Here is a 24,469-nt window from a genome sequence, read left to right on the forward strand (position 1 = left end):
TGTTTTAACTACTACATAATTATTCATTTTCAATGTATTTTTTTATCTCCCATCATATTCTCTCATCAGATACTGAACATCCATGTCTCAACTTATTCAAGTTTCATAATCCTGTTCTCTTACTCTGATCTATTATGAAATAAGTTCCTGATCTACAACCCTGACCTTAACATGCCAATCTCTCCTCGTTTGCAGTCCTCTCTGTGTTGACAAGCAATACTTTCCTGCCAATTCCTTGTAACATTTGAAACTGATGCAGCTCCAAAATGAATTACCCAACAGATCACAGTCTCACACCTGATAATAAACTGTTACTAAGGACTCTAACAAAGCCTGTGTATATCTCACAAACTCTTTTATAACTGAACCATCAAATTCAACATCTAGCACCCTGCGTCATACCATTGCTTTCCTCTGCAATTTCATAAACCAATGAGCAGGATGTTTACCTCATTTTTATGGTGGTCCATTATCTTCCATCCAAGGGTTATTAATGATGACAGCCCTTCACTTCAGTTGCTTTCATATGGAACTAATAAATTCAACTACATTACCTGTAGATATGATGAATGGTATCCCTCCACAGATGCAGAGTATTGTAAAATATGGATCTGCGCTGAACTAAAAAAAAAGCTGACACATACTACATACAAGTAACTGTGGAACACTGAAAAGTTAATCTGGGTATACAATGCTCCTTTATTGAACATTTCACTCACACCGAGTAATGCAAAACCGAAGACACATACACTGAGCAGTCTAACTCCTTCACACGCGCACACTTCACAGCTTTGTACATGTTAAAGTCAAGTTATTATAAAATATTAATGATACGAGCTAATTACAATAATAAACCTCTCAGGGATCCAACAGACAGGACAATACAAGGGGTGGTACACTCGGCATCTCACAACCATCCACATAGCACGTAATTCTGGCAGCAGCTTCCCAGTAACACAGCTTGTCTGTCAAATATATGAAGTGTCCATGTACAACAGTAAGGAGTGAGCCTGCCTGGGTATACTATTTACATCACTTATTTATAGAAGCGCATTTTGCCGCATCATGAAGAGGCCTTGCTTATGGCATGAGCAACACTACATGGGTACTCGTGCTGTAGAGGACTGATGTTCATTGGCAAAGCCAACCTAAAATGTTATTAAAATAGGGATATCACAAAAATAAAATAAGCAGAAGGAACTTTACATCAAACGTCCACAGCGTGCACCAAACACAAATTACTATATTCGTCTGCGCTATTTCTTCATAAAACTGTACAGCCACTGTATAGCAAGACGCTGAAATAGATCTGTGCGACAACAAAACTATGAACATTCCTGATGAGAACAACTTGTCCATCAGTTTGGACAAAGGATATAAAATTATCAACAATGTTCTCTTTTAACAAGGAACAGTCAAACAAGATTACTGGAAAGGCGGGTTAAGCCTCATTATGTACAAAGAATGTTCATAGCATATTTTTTACATCTTCATCAAGAAACCACAGCTTTGTAGTATATTTCGAGTGAAGGCTCTGCCATTGTTTCCTCCTTGTGCTAGGGAAAGTAACATCTATATAACAAAGCAGATTGTGTGAAGTTACTAAATTATGAAAAAATAAATAAGTTGAAAATATAAAATTATTATCTATCTAGCACAATGGATAGAGTCAAGGATTCACACTCCACAAGAAAAAAAAGCATCTGGTTCTTGTTCACAAATGGATCATACATATGGGAGCATAAAGCAAATAACTTACAATTTTTTTTAAGTGGAAAAAATAATCTTTGCTCCTAAATTCCATATAAAATATTGAGTTTATGCTGTTTACAGACACTAACTATGTACATTTGAAATTTATGCAATCCTTAAAAAAAAAAATAATAATAATAATAATAATAATAAAAATCACACTGAATTGATAAATTTTCAAGACATTCAGCATTAATGGCCTCAGCTACTGATCTGTAATACTTGTACTCCCAGTGTAAGTTTTCAACATAGTTAACAAGACATAGAGGGTGGCAACACACTGCAATGTTGCTCACACTCCAAGTCCACTAGGCAAATTTATCTCTTACAATGATTATGCAAACATGTTTTTTAAACCACTTGTTCATTTAAGTATTACAGAAAGCAAAAAAATTCTCAAAATTTTCTGTATATAGTATTTCTTTCTTCTATATAAATTTTAGAAGCACAAATGTCGTGTCATATGCATTGTAACTATTTGGTTGTATTATAGTTCACATCTTTATTTTTTTAGTAAGCAGCAGCATTTAAAAATAATCTAAGTAATTCCCAGGTAAAATATGAACAAAAGACCCTTAAGAAAATAACATTACTTTCTGGACCGCCGGACTGCCTTCTTCATCACCCGGCCACTGGGAGGAGTAGGGGCGAATGGGTTCTCATTGTTTCTGAAACAGTAAAGCAACATGAGAAACAAAAAATATGAAAAGCTACACATCTACACCTACAAAGCATATCTGGGTTCATGGATATATATATATATATATATATATATATATATATATATATATATATATATATATATATATATATATATATATATATATATATATATATATATATCGCCTAAATCTGAACAACGTATAACAACTGTTTTGCAAAGATAAGCACACGACGTGAGCTAAATCATTTCAAGCTTCAGTACTGAAGACAACACATGACATTCACAGTCGCATTTTTTAAAACAAATGAATGCATAATTGTAATTCAGATACTGCTACGTTATTTTACCGTGTTTTACATCACAACGTATTATAGATTATCATTAAAAGGGAACATTATAACATAAACAATAAATACACATCACTTCCGTTACCTTCAAATGCTCCCGTATGAAACACTTTGAGAGCGGCGACATCACTTCATATCACGACTGTACAACTAATCCTTGTCCCTCCGATGGCATCACTGTCTGTTCATCAGACGTCTTTCTAAGCCTTACCTCTGGTCCCTAACTCTAACCAGAAATTTTCAGGATCTATACAGCACTTATATGGAAAGTGCCACTTTTGTAACAATGAACCCTTCAGCCTAATCGCTACAACTGAATCTTCAACTATGATATCACAGTCACACTGTAAGGTTGCCCTAATACCTGCAAATTACCAAAGATTCTGGTCCCTGTCAGAATTAAGCAAACCTCATCTACAATTTCCATTTCATTTACACATTTAGCTACATCTTCCATTCCAGCTCTACACATTCAGGGCAAAAAACTTCTAGCATAATGCATTGATTGCAAGAAAGGCAGAAAAGGTTACTAACCCAAATGCAGCTCCTGGAGCCTGAACTTCAGAATTTCTTGTACCAAACTGAAAGACTCCTGGAGAACTGTTGTTTGCTTGACTCTGAAAAGTGAATAAAATAAGAAATATTAAATATATACTTTTTACTAATGTCAAAATTCTTTTAGGCAATGACCTAAGCATTTTGACATAAGGAGATTCACCACAACAATCACTACTGGTAAATGCTCTTAACCCAATGAGCTAAAAACTTCCAAGACATGTCATGATGTCAAGTGTCCTAACAGTTTTCAAACTGGAAGCAAACTAAATCACAATTATGGTTTCCTGCAACAGACAGAGAAAAACAAACAAAAAATAATAAATAATCATCTCATGCAATATATTGGGGAGACACAAAGTATTTAAAGCTGCAAGATTGGAGAACACCGACTTTTTACCTGACACCAACAGCCTATCCCCTCCATAATAACAAGAGGAATGACAGGACCAACAATAAATGATGTGCACCTGATTTAGTGGTGACTTCATTGAGGATAAAGAGTGTGCTAAAAAATTATTACCTGTCCAAACTGGAAAAGTCCGGGATTTGGTGGTGGTTGCACTGCAGCAAAGTTGAAGCTTGGGCCTGTACTGCTTGCAGCTTGCCCAAAGTCAAATCCTGTGCTGGATTTCTTCTCTGATGGCTGCCCAAAGGCAAAACCAGAGTTGGAATTGACACTGCTGCCAAACGCTGGTGTGGGACCTCCAAAGGCTGAGGGAGCCGTGGCAGCGCGGGCTGGAGGGTTGCTGTTGCCAAACTGGAAGGCTGGTGTTGTGTTGGAGGAAGGGGCAGGGGCTCCAAATGCTGGGGTGCTTGAGGGAGGGGAGCCAAATCCTGAGCCACTACCCAACTTGTTCTCCTTGCTTCCAAACGTGAAAAGGGAAGGTGGAGCACTGACCCCGTTGTTGATGGTAGGAGCAAAGGTAGGCGAGGAGAAGGAGAGTTTCTTGGCAGGTTCACTGGTGTCAGATGAGTCTACTTTGGAGCTAAAGGAAAATGCAGGTGCTGGTTTATTTTCCTCCTTGTTGGCCTGAGGCTGGGGTGAAGAAAATGACAAAGCAAATGTGTTAGGGGTGGATGCTTTATCCCCAAATGCAAACACACTGCCTGAGGATGTAGTATTTGCTCCAGTAGTAGCACCAAAAGGAACAGTTAATGCTGCAGTAGAAGTAGCAGTAGCAGTAAGTGTCGTAGCAGCAGCAGGAAGGGGGTCTCTCTTAGCCAAGACTTCAAAAGGCGATGCTAGTGTTGCATTACTTTTCTCTTCCCCCTTGTTGGATGTAGTGACACTGTTAAAGGTAAATGCTGGTTTACTTGTGTTTGCTTCTACACCCCCATCCTTTCCATCAAAAAGAGCCTCATTTCTTTTGAAGCCCTTGGTGTCTTCTGACATACCAGTTTTAGCCTCTCCACTGGAGGATGGATTTGCCTTCTGCTCTTCTTTGGCTTTTTCTTGGCTTCCAGAGTCAAAACTGAAGGCAACATGTGTCTTGGTACCTGTACCAAACTGAAAAGCTGGTGTGGTTGATGTCACACTTTCCACACTATCTGCAGACTTGCCACCAAATAACAATGGCTTTTTAGTTTCCTCAATTTCAGCTTTTGTATCCACCTTTTGAATGCCAAAACTGAAACCTACACTTGAACTGGCAACTTTGTCCTTTGGTTGGTCACTTTCAGCACTAGAGCCAAAAGAGTGTACAGTCAAGGCATTAGATTTCTCTCCAGGCACTCCAAATTTGAATCCAGTGACTCCCTTACCCTCCTCTTGAGTAGTTTTGGCACCAACTCCAAAATTAAACCCACTGGAGACAGCTTTCTCCTTAAATGTAAAAGCTAGTGAAGGTGAGTCACTGGTTGTAGTATTTACACCAAATTTGAAATTCCCAGTAATGGCTTCAGAAATATTAGCAGCACCTGGTTTGGGGGTCTCACATGATATGCACTTGGTGGCATCACTTTTGTTTCGAACTAAGCAGGTGTCGCATTCCCACTCTCCTTTCTGTTTTGCAAATACTGACCCAAAACCTAAAGTGTTTGTCTTTTCCTTAGTGTCAACAGTTGTCTCTGGTACAGATTTTGTATCTGACTTAGCTCCAGGCCTTGGAGTCTCACATGCAACACACTTTGATACAGAGTCCTTGTTACGCACCATACACATATCACAATCCCACTCACTGGCTGATTTTCTAAAAGTATCCCCCCAAGCTGCCCCATTTCCTGCCCATGACCCACTTGACTTAGTAGCTCCCTCAGCATCCTTTGTGGGGACTGATGCAACCTGTCCAGGTCTCTGAGTCTCACACGCAACACACTTAACAGACGTATTCTGATTCCTTAACATACACACACTGCACTCCCATTCATCACTAGACTTTTTGAACATTGAGCCAAAGCCTTGCACACCTTGCAAAGTGTCTGGTTTCTTAACTATACTGTTGACTGGTTGTTCCAACAAAGACTTAGTACTGTCAGAATTTGTCATAGAAAATGGCTTACTTGAAACAACTGTCTTTTCATCATTATTTGGTGACGAGGCTAATGATTTTTCAGAAAGCTTTTCTTTTGGCTTCAGAATATCCAAGATGCTACCTTCCTTGAGTTTTTCAGTAGACGTCACATCTTTCTTGGGGTTTGTCTTTAGCTTGGGGACCAACAAAGATGAGCTGCTACTATTAAACATCAGGGAAGGCTGAGAGGTGGGCATGGCTACCTTAGGGCTGGGTGTGATACCCTGACCAATAAGAGTTGGGTTCCTGAATGTAAAGTTGGGGGCATTATCCAAGGTCTCACTGGCTGACTGTACATCCACTATCTCAGGAATGGAGAACTTAAATCCTTCTGGTGAGGAGGAATATAAACTGGATTGCAAGCCTTGTCCTCCTGGGGATGCCATGAAGCTGATTTTTGGCAGTGATGAAAGTGGCAGGGGGACAGGGGTCAAGTTGGGCTCCTCCAGTACTTCATCTCCTTGCTTACTTGAACTTCTTCCACTGTCTACCAGTTTTGACTTCATCTTGCCAACTCGCTTTGTTGACTGTGAAACATCACTGAAAGAAAGCAAAGAAATTATGAGTTGGTATTACTAACTTCTTTCTTAACTTTTTTCTTACAATCCCCTTTGACTTACACACTGATTTCTCTTTTTATGATTTTGACACAAGCTAAATCTACAAAAACTGGATATTTTATAGCTAACAATGCAGCTGAACATTTTTAAACAAAGGTACCTTACGAAACACTGCATTCTGAAGTGTTTTAGGGAACTAGGTCTATGCAAATAAAAGCTGTGTGCTGCACTTTTGAATGAGTCTCCACTCACCCTGCAAGTGCTGTGCTGATGGGCTTGGGTGTGAATTCAAAGGTCATAGAGGCACTGTTGCTGCTGGACACACCAAACTTGAACACATCCTGTGGTGGGGCCGTTGATGTGACTGACACTGCAGGTTGCAAGGATGGCAAAAATTTTGCTGAAGTTTCTGCTGCGGCTTTAGAAAATAGAGAGGCCACAGAATTTTCAGAGGAGCTCTTCTCTTCTTTTTGTTCTGTCTTTCTGGTTTCTGAAGCTGTTTGAGAAGACTCCTCCCTCTTTGTTCCTGTCCCTGAACTCTTTTTATTGCGGGTAGAATCAGGTAGCTGTGGGGTGCTGGGGCGTAAGTTTGATGAAAGGTTGTCTTGAACTGTAACCTGAAAGAAAAATACTTCCTTGATGACAAAAATTAAGAATACTAACTGCACCACCACTGATTACAGTTCTTCTCGGGACACATCATCACATTCACCTATCATTTAGGTAGCCATTTTGTACATTCTTTGACTACAGCAAATGCAACAATGTGAGCCAGCATCTAGCAACAGCTAGTGAAGCCCCTCAAGTGCCTAAATGAAAAAGGAAGCAAAGAAACCTTGAGAAAACAGTGAGGTTAGTGCTTTCTGATCAGGGAAACAAAACTGTTCCCATACACATTACAAACTGCTAGTAAAAGATAATTTTGCACATCATATATGACAACTAAAAAATAATTAATAAAAAACCAATAATAATGTTCTGGTTATTTGGTATATTTTACTCACAAAATGCTTCAGCAGCTTTAAGTCTGCTGTTATGGGCAAGGGGAGAGCACAAGAGCCTCTATCTTGTGGTGGAATAACTGTACTGCACTCATGTAAGCAGTGTTGCATTACTTCATTAGTGGTAATGTTGGATCATGTATGATACATACTGTTTGAAATTTTCATAAATTACACACGTAAAACATGAGCAGCCTGTACATAACTTAACCATTTCAGTGCTATGAGCGTCTGTGGACACTTCCCAGGTTCTCTGCTATGAGCGTCTGGGGATGTTTTTATTAATCTATACTTTCTATCATGTCCTTTCCTCCTAATTCATCATCAGTGTTTTCCTAATCTTTCTCAAGGTGCTTGATATGGGTTCCATGATGGCTCAGTAAGGACTAAGGGCATTTCTTAAATCCACAAGGGTCAGATAAATCATCAAAGAACACATTAAATATCAACTCATGAAACTTGAGCTGCACATTCAAAATTAGTGGCGTGCAGTGGCAAACTGGATTTGATCAAATCAACAATGGCCATCATTTAAGGGTTAACATAGTTACTTGTCTACAATTTTCACATTACCTTGGAGGGTGTCAAAAGTTTACTGGAGGGAGGGGCAGAAGGCCTGAGAGGTGGTCGATGCCTGTGGAACGCAGCAGTATAGGAAGAGTCCAGGAAGCTGCCCCTCTGGCCTGGTGTGGGTGTGGGAATACGCTTAGCATCTGATATTGGTGTTGACATTGACTCTAAACTTTCCAGGATGCGGCGTGCTGCTTGGCTAAGTCCACCGTCATCGGAGGTCTGAGGTGCAGCTTTGGGTTTGACTTGGGCACGTGAAATCTGAAAGTGTGATTAAAAAGAAATAATGCAGACTTTGCATGATACAGATGAAGTCTTGTATGGATTTGCTTAGAAATACCAAGATCATAACTTTAGAAATTTTATCCATTACAAATAACATTTAGAATTCTCTAATCTTTCAAACTGAATTTGACTTTCTTATTGTTTCAGTAAAATTCTAACACACTCTTCTCCAAAACTTCAAAAATTTGTAAAACCTGTGTGCACAATCAGTTTCCTTACAGTAGCATTTCTATAATTTTGAATACATTCTGAAACAAAGTTTAGGCCAATTTTGGATACAACTGAAAACTCTCCAAATTTAACACAATCCCCAAGGAGCCAATAATAAAAGGGCAGAGCAAAAATTAACTACCTGGTGGGAACCCCGCACTGGTAGTCTTCTGCTTCTGTAGGCTGAGGCTCCGCCGTACATAGTTCTCCCAGGATAGAAGGGTGACGCTTTGAAAGCTGAATCACTTAGCACTGACTTTTCACTCTGAAAAAGTAAAAACAAAAACATCACCTAAATTTTTCACAGATCAAGAGAATAAAAAAAAGACTCAAGAAAGAAAATATTAGGCATTGTGGTAAGGCTTGCCCAGAGATTTGGGTCCATTAACAAGGCTTATTTAGGGAAATAATGTAAAATATCTTGCAACACCCCCCTCTCCCATCACAAGAAATAAGGTTGGTAGGAACTGTGAGTGGTTGGTAATGTTCACCAATATATATATGATTCAAAACAATGTGCCATAGTTAGTCAACTGCTTTACTTCCTCTCATTTTCCTGGTTTCTTTATGGTTGAAACACAATATACTCGTACCTCCCCTATACACTAATGAAAACCCAAAGGTCTTTCTGGACAAGAATTATGAACAAGGCACTGACGAGTTTTAATTTTTCAGAAAGTAGTTCACAGTACTGAAAACTAAGTGAAAGAAAAAGTACTATGTGAAATCTATTATGAAAACCCCAAACTATTATAACACTGACCAGAACTGGCGAGCCATATATAGAAACATTGAACCGAGGCCTCTTGCTTGCCAGTGCTGATGGCTGAGGCTGCCCACGAGAAACATCACCAGCTTCACTGAACAGGGACTTGCTGCTCACACTTCCCTCAGCACGTATACTTGAGTGATCTGTAAAGAAGTTTCATTAATTTCATTTTCCAAATTAGACATTTCACCTTATGTAATAAGTCCAGCCTTTCCTCTGTATCAGCACACTACAGGTATGAAATATTTCAGTACAGTACATTATGAACAAACCTGGCTCCATATCTCTGGGTCTTTTCCTAGTCTCCTCCAGTGAGGGGAGGGAGGTGGCAGGCTGTGCCATGGGTGAAGAGGGCACAGGTTTGGTCAATGACTCCCGTAGAGTCTGGAGGGATTCCTCATCCAGCTGCAATATCTCGCGCTGGTAGTCCCTCTCATCTGGCCGAGGTATGACGGAGGCATCCACACCAGTGTCTGCCGAGGACTCACTTACCTCACTACCATCATCACCTGGAAGAAACATGGAAAGATCCATTGTAAGCACATATATTATAAATAATTCTCTTTCCAAATGCCAATTTTTCTTCATGACTGGCAGTTTTTGAAGGGTCTACATACAGGCTGGTGTGGAAGCTGTGAGGAGTGGCAAGGGGCGGGGCTCCATCTGGCCCTTGGAGCGGGAGGTAAACATTGTGGCAGGAGTGGAGGATACTATGGGCAGCCTCCTCCCAGTCAAGGAAGAGCTGGAAGGCTCCACGTTTAGCTGTGATGATCTTGAAGACGCTGCAATGCCCCCTGTAGGTGTTGTTGACATGCTTATCCTCACTCCACTACTTGTACTGGCGCCCTCATTGACGCCCAGTGTAGGCTGACTGTTACTGTCGGTTTCACCTGAAAATAACACCAAAGCATCAAACCACTGCTTCTGTCCACATCTTGACAATAAGTATGTGCCACCGTGGTGTATTGGTTATTATGCCTAACTACAAATCTGCAAGCTTAGTTTGGATCCTAACCTGGGCAGCTGGCAAGCAGCCCACCCAACTGGTCATCCTCCCTTTTGGGTTGGTCAATAAGGGTGTAGTCACAAGTCACTGAAAGCCATATTCGAACAGTTTTTGTGGCTTGGCCCGAGGAAACCCCCATTGTTTACAGATCTAGCGATGACCTGCGCATGGCAATCTGTCTCACTCTTAGTCTGTACATTATCTATTTATGGAATATATATATATATATAGATATATATATATATATATATATATATATATATATATATATATATATATATATATATATATATATTCATAAAATGACTGCATGGTGTCATGAATGGCTTGGGATTAGAGGGTAAGACAACGACTTAGTAAACCTTCCATATCACTTGGCAACGTGGCTCATGTGACGTTGCCGCCTGACAGACCTTGGCAACAGGCGCCAGGCCACACCATTCAGCGTTCCAATACAATGGACAACTCAAGTAGATGTCACTCTCGTGCCCAGCACAGCCATGCAAAAGAGAGAGAGAGAGAGAGGTAGTGACCCTCTCTGAGGAGAGTAATGGAGTGATGTGGCACCAGCGCGGTCTTGTGGGGAATCCCTGAGTCGCGCCCAAGGGCTCAAGTTAAAATCGATAGACTATAACAAAATATCCACCACAGGCTCAAGGACCAATGAAACAGAGATGAGCAGTGAGGCCACAGGCAGCTTAGCATATGTCCCAAACTTACTTAAATGCCCAAAAATGTAGTGTGAAAACCATATTTCAAAATTTTCCCTTCAAATGACGTGTTATCAAAAAATGAAAAGGAATTATATTTTACACCAGAAATTCAAAATAGACAAGATAAGATTATGAGCTTAACACTAATTTCTCGTACAAAATTCAAATATTACATGGAAACAATCCTTGAGGGAGAGGGTTTGCTCAGTTTCTGCTACTCCTGATCAAATGCATAAGTAGAAGAGGATAAGTTGCTTCCTATCCATAGTGAAAAAAAATGAAAGGAATGTAGAGCTTATGCAATGAGAACTGTAGACCAAATAGAAAATTATAAATGAGGAAAATAAATATGTAATATCTGAACAATACTGAAGAGATAATGAGTTAGTAAAGTAGATATTGATAAATATCTAATTACCTTATTGGCATACCAGAAAGTGATGGTGGATTGAATGCTGTGCTAGCTGAAAGAGCAAGGCGAGCTACAAAGAAGTGATGCCAAACTAAACAGAATGGGTGTGTGCAAAGTTGGAGAGAAACAAGAAAATCCCAGTTTTGGACGGTAATGGCAGAATTCTTATAAGGACTGTGGAGAAGTAAAGATTTATTTTACTAACATATGAAGGTATTTATGAAGACAACTAACCAAGGAAGTGATGCCATGGACATATATACGTGGACAATGAACAAACAGCATTATAGGTGTGAGATTTAGTAGAAATGCTGAAAAGGATAAATCTGTGTACTTTTGAGACCCACCTATAATAAATAATGATCATATAATCTGAAAATAGAATGTCTCCTGATCATATATACATAAGATATGTGTTCGTCACAAATAAGTCACTCAATCTTAAATCAAATTTAAGTCACTCAATCTTGTTCCACTCTCAACATAAACACTTGGGGCAGCAACAAGCAGTAACTGCACTCCCAACCTGCATCACAGCTGAAGCTATTAATACTTTGCTTGGCGAACGGGATGTGTGCGGATGTCAAGGGCACCTGGCCAGAGGTACATAACTTAGGAATATTGTAAGATTGTGAAGGAACATGTTTCTCACAAGACTGAATAAATGAAAAATTGATACAATGTATTTAAATCAAAATGAAAGTTCATACAAATAAATAAAAATGGGGAAAGCAATAGTTTCCTCCTACTGTGTTTTTTTCCCAAAAAACAACTCAGGAAAGGAAAGGTACATATTCTTATGAATATATCATTATGATAGGACAGAATGACTATGAAACTAAACCTGCGCATTACTAAAGTACCAAAACAAAAGCAAACAAAAAATCTTTCGTTAAAATAGCTTAATCTTTACACATCGGACATGTTTATCCTGACTGACTTGCATCTGTGGCACGCTAGATACTTTGTTATTCCTAAACACATAGAAGTCATGCACCAAGAAGACATCAAGGAAGCAATACACATAGACATAAGGAGGCCATGGGTGATTTTCTTACCTTCCTCAGGGTAGAAAGGCCTGAATGACCTCCGAGCAGTGACTGGATGTGCAAAGATAAAGGACTCCCCTGGTGGAGCGAGCGTCGATGCCTGTGATGGGCCAGGCTGGGGTTCTGCACTCTCCTCCTCCTCTCCCCCCATCCAGCCTGAGAGCCATGATGTTGAGAACAGTCCAGTGACCGAGTCTGTCACTCGACGGATGATGCCCTGCAACATGGGAACATAACAATGAATGGCCAACCAGGAAATATTTAAATTTGTAGACTCAAGGTTAAGCAATGAAGGGATGTGGTTATGCGAACTAAGTTATGACATAGAGCACTTACTTTTACAACCCACAAGAACTGGAAGGTTATACCAATGTGCATCAGGAGAATCAATGGAGTACCCTTGTCATGATCAGTGACCCATAACAGTTTACAAAGTCAAAAGAATTGTATGATAAAATAAAGTCAATCATGAATGGCAGTCTGGCAAACATTTTCTGAAAATGCAAATTTGATCATATGGAAAGCATCATATTCTAAGTTATTCATACAAACGTTGCTTTCATCTTGAAGATCCACATCAAACAATTCAGTAAAATGCTGCAATCTCTGCTAAGGGTTTTGCCACAAACCTGATGATGGACACCACTAAGAAGCATCAATTCCTAATGAAATTGTATTGTTAAGAATGTATCGCTTGCCATGATGGCCAGTTTTTGTCAGATTTCAACAGATATAGGAGAGACCATTGCTATGGAAACCAAGTAACTGGGAGGACTCATGGTCTGTGCTGAACCACCTCCCAAGCCCCTGAGGTCTTTGGAAGCACTCATGGTCGGCCCTCAAAGCTTAGGTTTGCTTTTTCAATTCTCAACCTGATGGGCAACTTTTTAAGCTGAATGGAGTATATTCAGAGTTGCCAGCCAGCAGGTGTCGCCACCGACTACGTCTTTGGGCCCACGAAGCTTGAACTATTCTTTCAGTTATCATAAATTACCCATGTTTCTCTGGGACTTGTAACAATTACACTTCAATACAATAAGTGATACCTGACGTTTTTGTTAAAATGTAGTTGATCATTCTTGTTGTTTAATTTATTGGTAAATGAGAAAAATAAATGAGATGCAAGGTTTTCTCATTAAAAATCTTTATTGCATGAAAGCCATGCAAAATCAAACAGAATTGGACGTTATATATTTTTTTATTACATTTGCCAGTACCTGCTCTAGATGTATCAGTCTCACCTTTGACAAAATGTATAAAAAATATTATTAGGGGATCAAGCAAGTCGACAACCCCCCTACCCCCCTAAAAAAAAAAAAAAAAAAAAAAAAAAAAAGATACTTGAACTAGGTTTGTGTCTCAGCGAGGTCCCTGACTTCCACTTCCAGAATGTTACACTCCACCCTCAACCGACTGCTGGTTGTTGTGTGGGGTGAACAAGACCTTGGGTGGACGCCTGCAACCACCAGGAGGGTGAACAGGTCAGAGGTGATGACGTTTAAGGCCAGACTTGAGGGCGGAGTGTAACACTGAAAGCCGAAGCCATTGTACCCCATGGAGATCAAACAATGGATGCTATGCTTTTTGTCCAGTTTCTTGACACCCTAATATGCACTAAAGAGTTCACAAAATCATGAGGAAGGCAAACTTAGCTGCCGTTGAAGTGAGGCTAAACCTCGAACGCCCTACTGAAAATGCAACATGGCAAAGTGATCATCAGTCTTTAATGAAAATAATTAATCTTAACAAATATATCCATACCCAACATCACCTTTTAACTGGGAGGGGGGAAGAGGGTCGTCCTCCACAGAAAATGGTTATAAAGATGAACAGTTCAATAATATATATCAGAGAAATGTCAATCTCTGGCATGTGGTAGGTGTTTTAATAAATATTGTTGTTTAGGGTTAATTACCACAGTGCATGAGTACTGGTATGGTTAAGATTCATCTTAGATCTCTAAGGTTTTCAATAAGAGGTAATTTTCCACAATTTTGAGATTAGAAATTGAATCAGCACACATCAAGAATCAACTGGTCAAGTGATATTTTGAGATAAACAGATAAGTAATAATCCGGTAAACTTCGCCACTTCTGCGTTTCCTTCCTGCCTGTGCTCTTAACCCTTTCCATCCGTGACGCAGACGTCGGCGTCATAGTATGAAAAGGGTCAAGAGGAAATGGAAGAGGATTAACCCTTTCCTTGCACGTGGGATGGGACGCGACTATCCCCTCAGGCACAGTCAGGCAGCCCAATGGGGGGTCTCTTTTAACCTCTGTATCTCAAAAACTATTCATCACAGCTAAAAACCAAAAACACCATTGGAAAGAGGAGGTCCAGATCTATAGGAGTCGGTTATGTATGCCTCTCTTGCGAACGTACATGCACGTTCATGGAGTGTTGAATGTTAACACTTACGTCGGTGCGTGCGGGATGATCAGCCATATTGAGAGAACTGCGGACATCTCTCCTTCAGATTCTGGCAAGGGAGTATTGCCAACTGCAATATTTACAACTATTTGGTCAAAGAATCAGTCAGGTAATAAGTGAAGCTATGCAAAAATGCCGCTATATTGGGCAAGAACATCCACCAGTTACTCGTCCGTAGATTTGCCACGCTGGGCTGATATGATTTTCCACCAAATTTAGTGAAGAACCCACTCAATGGACCGTATTAGCTATACAGGCAGCGCCATATGTGGCCACTCAACTCCATGCTGAATTTTCTATAGAGTTCAAGTTATAGACTAGAGTGCGTCTGAGGCTGTCTTGGGGATACACGGCCATGATGCCGCCATCTCCCCAAGCCGATGATTGCACACACTTCATTCCTATCTGATTTCAGTTTTTCTCCGTGTCAAATAGTAGTCAGGAAATCAGGTAGGAGTAAAGCGTGTGCAGTCGTTGGCTTGGAGCAGTGGCGGTACCAAGGCCTTGTACCCTGGAGTCAGCCTCAGACGCACTCTAGTACATAACTTGAGTTCTATGGAAAGTACTGCTTTGACAGTTCACTGAGTGGCCACATGTGGTGCTGCCTGTATAGATAATATGGTCCATTGGCAATCCTGTCTTGTGAGAATTAGTGTTGGAACACTTTCATACGCGGGAGATTTGAGTGTGGGTGGAGCTCGCAGCGGGCGTTTAGCACCACCAGCAAATACACCTAACGCTCGCTGCGAGCGTTTAGCAATGAAAGGGTTTAATACTCTTCTAAACCTCTCAATCCTCCTCTAAATTCCTCTTCCATTTCCTCTTAAGAGATTAAGAAGAGGATTAAGAGGAAATGGAAGAAGATTAAGAGGTTTAGAAGAGGACTAACCCTTTCCATACATTGACGCCGTCGCCAGAGTGAAGGGGTGAAAAGTGGTAAGATGTTACTGCCCTTAGTGGTTACAGTACTACACATTACTTCTATGTGAGCTTGTTTTAGCTTAACCCTTTCACGCATCACGACGTGATTCACGTCAAACAACGGCACGAGAGTTGACAATTAGTTTATTTCGAGTCTAGCTTGGATCTTTGATGCAAAAAATTTTGACGCGATTCTGAGATACTTTATTTTTGGCGAGTTTTTAAAAGTTTTTTGATGCAATTCAAGTCAAAAGCTCAGATGTAGAGGATGTTGCGATGGAAAATTTTGTTTTATTGAGCAGCATATTTCATATGCGTGACTTCATTCCTAGGTACAATATGCCACATCTTCATGATGATACTCATATTTACCAGAAAACAGCTATGAAAGCACTTGAGTGACTTAGTCTGTATATTACAAGAGAACTATTTCAAGGTAAAACCATAGATATTCACGACAAAAAGCATCAAATTTTGCACATAAATGCAGTCCCTGTCTGATAAACTGAGTACCATGACCTCAATGCACAAAAACAAAGAAAAAATAAAAACTCAGCCTTCACAAGACCATGAGGAGGTGGACTCCGCCACCACCTTGATCGCCTCAGACAACAGCGCACTGTGAAGTGTATCACAAGTATTTATCAAATATAAACTAACAAATCTAACATAACCTCCACATAGGGTGGGGGTTCACCCCCCTGACTCGGTAAATTTTCATATTGTCACCTGTGGGATACTGTTGGACGAAACTATTTATATCTGGTAGTTTTAGGTTATGAAATAATCTGCTAACTGTTTCTGTCGCAAATCATTAAATCACTAATAAAATGACTTTTCTTCAAAGTCTGTTGTGCGCCTGTCGCCACAAAATATCTCGCAGAGAGAGGTTCAACTTGCTTACTTTTCAATATTTCACTCACCACTCACAAAGACCAAAAGTAGACAAACTAGAATAAAACCAGGAAAATTATTTTTTTCTCGTGTATTCTCCCAGCGCACATGCGTGGTGGACAGCTGAGCGACTTATTTCTGCGAGGAAGTATTTCTCACAACCCTGGCTCATGTAGTGGACCACCGTAACCATGTCCTATCCTGCGCTGCATATTTACGACACCCCACACTGTATGCCGAATAAATTTAAACTAACCAAACCTAACTTAGTGTAACCTACCCAACGGAGGGGCTGCGCCCCCCTCAATCCTCCTAATGGGGAGGCTTCGCCCCCTACCTCTTTGAGACGGAAAAGCAATAGGGTAGTGTTGTAAGGACACAAAATACATCACATAGCACCAAGGTGTTCTTTGCTGTGAGACAGGTGACAATCTGGAATAATACCCTTGACTCTTCTCATCTAACCAAACCTAACCACCTCATGGTGGGGGAAGGGGGGCTTCAGCCCTTCTCAACCCCCTTTACCTTAATCTAACCAAACAATCCAGATATAAGTAATATGATACGATACGAGAACCATAAGTAATAACTGTGGCAAACTGTTCAGCCCAAAGTGGCTGCATACAGGTTTGGCAGTGGCTCTGCTCCAGGATTTAGATTAGGGTGTAATTCTGTATTTACCATGACTTGGGTGAAATTCTGGATTTACATTGAATTGGGTATAATTCTGGATTTACCTTCCTTTATTCATTAATTTCAAAATAATGTGTCCACAAGGTTCTGATTCAGTTTCAACTCAAAAAATATGAAAATTCACCTTTACTGAAAATTTTGAAAGCCCTACTGGATGAAATCTTTGGTTCTTCACCCTGGATGTTAGTCATGAGGTGTTCCGCCAACCAGGCCAGCCACCACCCAGGGGGAGTAACACGAGGGTGAAAACCCAAGGCATTCACACCCAGGAGCTTGACTGGCTCCTGTAGGGCAGAAGGTTGACACACACACACACACACACACGCCGTCAGCCTCGGAGCAGCGTGCAGGTGGCCGCCAGATACTCTATTTCTCGGGGGTGCCCAGGGCGTCCCTAACACACCCTGTGCCCCTCCTGGCGGTGCGTGTGTGTGCGCGGCGGGGCGGCGGGGCGGGGGGCGACGGGCCAAGGCCGCGGGGCGCCCCAGACACACGAGACGGGGAAAAACATGAAACTCGCCGCCACTCTCCTGCCGCGGCGAGCGTCCCGAGCTGCGGCGGCCTGCCCCCGGCACCGCCCCGGCCCCCGCCGCGCCCCGCAGGCACGCCGCCGCCCCGCCGCGTTCCGCCGCCCCCGCCGGGGCACGCCGCGGCAGGAGTAATATCAGGCCCTGAGGAGGCAGGCCGCAGAGGGAATAAGCACCGCACACTCACCTTGGGCCGCTCGTAGGGCTTGCTCGCTCTGTTTTTCCGTTCCCTATACTTTCCCGGCCCATCGGAGGCCATCTTGAGGTGAAGTACCGGCACAGCGCGCTACAATCCCATAAAGTTGCTAATAATCGGTGGGCACAACAACTCGGCGAGGCTCCCCGGGCAACATGGCGGCGGGCGCGCGGGCCCGTGATTGGCGGCGCGGCGGACCACAAGGCGGCCCCGCCAAGGCGCGAGCACCGCCAAGCGTCGGGCGCGCTCAAAATTATATACTGCGAGGCTCTATTATAGCGAGGAAAGGCAAAGAGTGTAATGCCGGTGAAAAGCAAAGTGTGTGAATAACCAGAAGAGAGGCTCAAGAGGAGGAGGACGACGCGATACAAAGCGATACAGGCCAGAAGAAGAAGAAGAGGAAGAAGCGACCAACGAACAAACTTGCTTATAAACTCGACCACAAAACAAAAACTAAAATAATGGAAGAAAACACTAAAGCACAGAAGTAAGGGAGCTGTTACAAAGGTTTACTTCAACAAACTGGTAGGCTACCGCAGGAACAACTAGCTTACTGCGCTGTGCTACGTATTTTTATTGCCCATACGGGGAGTAGGGGAAGGTTCTGCTGTATTGTAAAATGATAACGTACTCATGAATGAATTATTTTTTTTTAGTTCTTGCATCTGTATGAAAAAGATGAAAAAAAAAAATAAAACGTTGGATGATGCAGCGCCGCCACTTGTCCACGGCGACTCTTATTCTTGCTAAACTCACGGAAGTTAAAAGTGAAAAAAAATATGCACTATCTATATGTACATTAAATTTAGCGTTTTCTTGAAACATAAAATCATCAGTAAACTGTATATATAAAGTTATATAAGAAAAAATCAACTCCACACATTGTACTTATAAATATTGCTACATTTAGCAGTTTTCGCCTTCCCAGCTCTTCCTCCAGCAACGTACGCAAACTACAATAAGAGAATAGAATGAGGGAACTGAGGAGTACATTGCCAAGGCACTAGATGCGAGTGAATACAGAAGTAGAGTAAATAGTCCTTAAAGTAGAATACTGTAGAAAGTACAGCTCTGTATTGCATGGCAGTACACTGTATTTCTGTAGTGATAAAAGTATATTTAGATTAAAGAAAATGACCATTTCAACAGCAAACTATATATTCAGAGTAGGTACCTAAGTATTTTCAAACACTTCTTCCGAATAAAATTCCGATCAAACGATAGCATATTTAACTTGTAGGCAGGCCAGCTTTCGTATAAATGAGCCACTACCATGATTCATTCGTATGATGGGTATGGTGATTATGTCCCTCTCTTTTCTAATCTTAAAGGATGTTTGAGTCGCTCCCTTGAAGGCACTGAGACGCGGATTAAAGCTATGCTACGTGGGAGAGGAACGGCAGAGCATCCTCAACCCCTACAGAGCTACAGGAGCTAAATAAGTCGCTTACTCTGGCCAATGATCAGGATTTGTCGTACTTATTTCACTTCATATTGCCTGCATCCGTTTTATAAAGAAAGTAGCGGACCTCTTTTAATATACTGGAAAAATGGACCGGTTTTCTTTTTTTTTACATTTGTTTTTGTTTACCTATTTATCAATTTATCATTATTATTATTATTATTATTATTATTATTATTATTATTATTGTTGTTGTTGTTGTTGTAGTTGTTGTTGTTGTTGTTGTTGTTGTCTTGCTCTCACATGGAGGGAACACAATATTCTATACGCCAGGGAGGGCAGGCGTCTGCCATCCTTGCCCGTGAAGGTGGCGGCCCAGAAGGGACGTAGCTGATTGGGATGGGGGTATAGTAACATGGGGAGGGGCCAATGCCTATTCTTATCAGCAAATCGTTGTCAATTTCTCGGAATTTCACACAGCGGGTGCCCAACTCTTTCTTTGAGGCCACTCCGGATGGTGTTGGGCTGTCGGCTCACTAGTACTGACCTCAGGAGGGAAAAGGACAGCCAGCACCAAAGCCTATATGAGAACCTATATGAGCATTGGCCTGCAACTCATCCAGGCGCCCACACTTCTTCTTGGCTGCTGCTTCAATGGTGCCGCTAGTCCTGCGTGGAAGCTGTGCACCTCTATGTCCCATTCCTCCTGCCGCTGGGAAGGCTGGGGGAGTGAAGGAACACTGGATCAACAGAGACACGCCAGTCCTCGTCGACAGACCGACTTGGTCGGCCAGGCTTCGGTCGGCCGATAGAGTCGGTTTGTCGGCACCCTGCTACGGGCCGCCACTGGCAAAGGCCCGTGCTCCCCCCTACAGGGAGGGAGCAATCTTGAAAAAAAAAAAAAAATGGATCGACATTCTGTAGTACCTATATTCTTTATTTCGTATAACATATATTACTCTTCTCTATTTCTTATGTGGGGGACATCGAGTGTAACGGCTCTGTGAAAATGGGCCATGGAATAAAAAATCCTTTTGTCAAAGTGATTTGTGTTGAAAAGTGTTACATATAGGCACCCGTGCTTGCGAGACCATATAATAGCCAACCACATCTTGGGTAATAGCAACTGCTTGTGAATATTTCTTCGTTTTACTCTTTTTTGCCTTTTATCCTGATAGGTAGAGTGATTATATACGGGCACTTCCTGTGCCATTCTTCTTCTTATCTTGTGTCTTCAGGGAGTTCTTTCATCAGGTCTAGGGTGTTTCTGCTCGCTTACTCTCGATGTCTTGAAACTTGGCTCCCAAGTGATCTACTTAAATGGAAGTTGTCCTTTCCTCACTTGGTTTGGTCAATGCATATGCTCGGCCACGGGCTGTCATTCTGAAGGAACTTTCGAACTCGAGTTGTGCCATGCAGATTCTGTTGATTTGTGTTGCCCAGCTACCCATTCTTGGCGGTAGCTCCGGCAGTCCACTCTTATGGTCGTTGAGGTAAAAAGATTTTTTTGTGTGACAGCTTCCAGCGGCTTTAGCAAACGGGGTCATGTCAGGGACTGTCCTAAAGAGGTAGCTTCATTTTTCCTGCTACTACTACTACTACTACTACTACTACTACTAATAATAATAATAATAATAATAATAATAATAATAATAATAATAATAATAATAATAATAATAATAATAATAATAATAATAATAATAATACTTTTACCATTTTAATATCAAGTGTTTTCATCAAAGGGTTGGACAAATGAAAGCAATGAAGTATTTCCCAAGGCTAAGAGAAGAGACCTTGATAACAATTATTTACTATTAATGTCATCTCAGTCTCGTGTGGCTTTCCCCCTGCGGGCATCACAGGGGCAGGGCGTCCTACTCCTATCTCTCGTCCTTCAGATTATCCCAACACTAGATGATTAGACGGCAAAACCTTACGGGGGAGGGAATTCAAGGGTGTCTCGGGTCTAGTCAGTGAGGAATGCTGGGAATTTTGCCGAGTGGGGAGGACTGGCGCCGGGCATGGGAAAAGCCGAAAGGGTCAGTTGCGGCAGAAATAAATACGTTAGGGTTTCGAATTGCTGCAATTTCGTCTATTTGCTTATTCAGCTTTATTTCGTCAGTTTATCTATATAGGTAATTATTCATTCAGTTATTGTATATTCAGTTATTCACATATTTTAGCGATACGGGAGTCACTTCAAGGGAAAAAAAAAGCTATGTGATGCTTCATAGGAAAAAAGAATAAAGGGGAAAAGTTAAGACATAGACCATATATATTTAGTTTATTTCTTGTGGTGAATCTCTCTCTCTCTCTCTCTCTCTCTCTCTCTCTCTCTCTCTCTCTCTCTCTCTCTCTCTCTCTCTCCTCTTTCCTTGTTTGACTAGAACAGGAAAAATCTGATCACTGGGCGATACGGGCAATTGCGTCATGATTTTGGGCTGTTTTCCCTTGGGAGGGAATATAAGCTAGTATCTGGGTGCTCTAAGGAAATTGCGTTTTATGACAATCTTTTTCCTTGTTTGATAATGACGAAAACACATTCATCGTTCCACACCATTTCAAAATACAATGAACAACTAACGAATACTGAAAAGGAGAGAGAGAGAGAGAGAGAGAGAGAGAGAGAGAGAGAGAGAGAGAGAGAGAGAGAGAGAGAGTTACCACACAGACCTCAAGGTCCAGATTAGGTGGTCTGTCCTTAAAAATAAGTGATTCTACATTGATCAGATGGCTCCAAAACTTTGCATTTCACTCTAGTTAACATTAAGTTGAAGGAAGTGACGGTCGAGCTTGTTCTTAAAGGATTCAATCGTGTTACATTGGACCAGCTGAAGGTGGGGGATAGAGAGAGAGAGAGAGAGAGAGAGAGAGAGAGAGAGAGAGAAAATTGTTATCGATATCATCATAACTAGATAAACGTGTAAAACAAATAAATAGCTGAATAGATAGATATATCGATAGTTAGATAGTTACATATAGATATACAGACAGATACAAGGAAAGTGAAAAAAAATATGATAACAATAACAATGTAATTAAATGGATGAGTGAAGAGAAAAGATAGTCCGTACAAATAGACAGATAGCTGGATGGGTAGACTGATTGATTGATAGTTTATTGTTGCAAGTAAACAACAAAGGAGAAGGGAGGAGCATGCCATCCCAACCCCCAGGCAGTACAGAGTGTGATTATATAACTAAGGATACATGTGGAAGATATATAGACAGACGGACAGATAGATAGATAGATAGATAGATAGATAGATAGATACGTAGACAGATAGATAGATAGATAGATGCGTAGATAGATAGATAGATAGATAGATGCGTAGATAGATATATAGATAGATAGATAGATAGATGCGTAGATAGATAGATAGATAGATGCGTAGATAGATAGATAGATAGATAGATAGATAGATAGATAGATAGATGAGTAGATAGATAGATAGATAGATAGATAGATGCGTAGATAGATAGATAGATAGACAGATAGATAGATAGATAGATAGATAGATAGATAGATGCGTAGATAGATAGATAAATAGATAGATAGATGCGTAGATAGATAGATAGATGCGTAGATAGATAGATAGATAGATAGATGCGTAGATAGATAGATATATAGATATATGCGTTGACAGATAGACATGAAAACATAAATAAACAAACCAACCACACACACACACACACACGGAGAAGAGAAATGAGTCAGCGTATCTGCATGTGCGTGAAGTGTAGCGTTCCGTGTGTGGTGTGTGTGTGTGTGTGTGTGTGAGAGGGCGGCCGCGTGAGGTGGGGCCCCGCGCGCCGTAGTGGTAGTAGTAAACAACGGCCACGTGGAGCGCGTAGTAGCGTGGGTAGCAGGAGCAACAGCGCCACCGCCCCATCTCCCTCCCCTCCTTTCCTTCCTGTCTCTCCTCTCCCCTCCCCTCCCCTCTCCATCACTCTCGCTTCCCGCTCAGACACAGCAGAGGGTGGCGGGAGAGAGAGAGAGAGAGAGAGAGAGAGAGAGAGAGAGAGAGAGAGAGAGATTGGGGAAGAGAACAACCGAGGCAAAGAAATTTAAATAGAAATGGAATGAATGGAGAGAGAGAGAGAGAGAGAGAGAGAGAGAGAGAGAGAGAGAGAGAGAGAGAGAGAGAATTTTTTTTTACATAGAATTACATAGAAAATCAGACCACACAAACCCCATGGTCCAGACTATGTGGTCTGTCCTTAAACCTAAGTGATTCTACATTAATCAGAAGGCTCCAAAACGATGCATTTCAACTCTAGTTGATATTAAGTCGATGGAAGTGACGGTCGAGCTTGTTTTTGAAGGAGTCAGTCGTGTTACACTGGACCACTGACGGTGGGAGCTTATTCCATTCTCGCACTACAACGTTAGTGAAGAAAAATTTGGTGCAGTCTGAATTTACTTGTCTACATTTGAGTTTTACGCCATTGTTCCTCGTACGCAAAGTATCATCGATCATAAACAATGTTGATCTGTCTACATTCGTGAAACCATGAAGTATTTTAAAACATTCGATCAGTTTTCCTCGGAGGCGACGTTTCTCAAGAGAGAGCATGTTAAGGGTGGAAGATAACACATCACTTGTCTCTGTGTTTGTTGAGTGCAAACGGTAAATATTGAGAAAGAACGATCCGTACATGTTACAGCTTCAATAGTTCATCGTTGGATGCTCGAGGTGCATTTTTGGGGTTATGCTTTCACTTTTTATTTGGTGTGTGTGTGTGTGTGTGTGTGTGTGTGTTGGTGGCTGTCCCATGATTGGTTAGTGGTGAATAATCTGATGATGTTTTCAGCTGTATATTTTCTTCAGCTTGCAGTTCGAGCTTTTTCTGTTCCCATCTTTTTTTCTTCATTGCAGAAAATGTGATGATGACGATAATGATAATGACGGTGATGCCGATGATAGTGATGGTGATAATGACATAATTATTATAATGGAAATGAGGATGTTGATTAGCATATAAAGCCGGGGGAAAGTT

General features: G+C 41.3%; 1 protein-coding gene across 1 annotated transcript; it reads right to left on the bottom strand.

Moving 5' to 3' along the window:
• Positions 1–679: 679 nt before the first annotated feature.
• On the bottom strand, positions 680–18,415 carry LOC126988273 (nuclear pore complex protein Nup153-like). Its single transcript, XM_050846332.1, has 11 exons — positions 18,059–18,415; positions 12,416–12,623; positions 9,844–10,116; positions 9,499–9,735; positions 9,221–9,369; positions 8,600–8,722; positions 7,966–8,223; positions 6,644–7,008; positions 3,842–6,371; positions 3,298–3,380; positions 680–2,420 (listed from the first exon to the last, which is right to left on the bottom strand). Exons 1-11 carry the CDS (start codon positions 18,128–18,130, stop codon positions 2,342–2,344), a joined length of 4,377 nt encoding a protein of 1,458 aa, XP_050702289.1. The 5' UTR covers positions 18,131–18,415; the 3' UTR covers positions 680–2,341.
• Positions 18,416–24,469: the final 6,054 nt, after the last annotated feature.

The sequence above is a fragment of the Eriocheir sinensis genome, chromosome 68, assembly GCF_024679095.1.
Source record: "Eriocheir sinensis breed Jianghai 21 chromosome 68, ASM2467909v1, whole genome shotgun sequence".
Lineage (NCBI taxonomy): Eukaryota > Metazoa > Arthropoda > Malacostraca > Decapoda > Varunidae > Eriocheir > Eriocheir sinensis.

Coding starts and splice junctions, on each gene's coding strand:
- LOC126988273 (XM_050846332.1), bottom strand. CDS start 18,130: ATGGCCTCCGATGGGCCGGGAAAGTATAGGGAACGGAAAAACAGAGCG. Junction 9,370..9,498: donor ACCCAGAGATATGGAGCCAG/GTTTGTTCATAA, acceptor ACTTCTTTACAG/ATCACTCAAGTATACGTGCT. Junction 8,224..8,599: donor CAGTGCGGGGTTCCCACCAG/GTAGTTAATTTT, acceptor TCACACTTTCAG/ATTTCACGTGCCCAAGTCAA.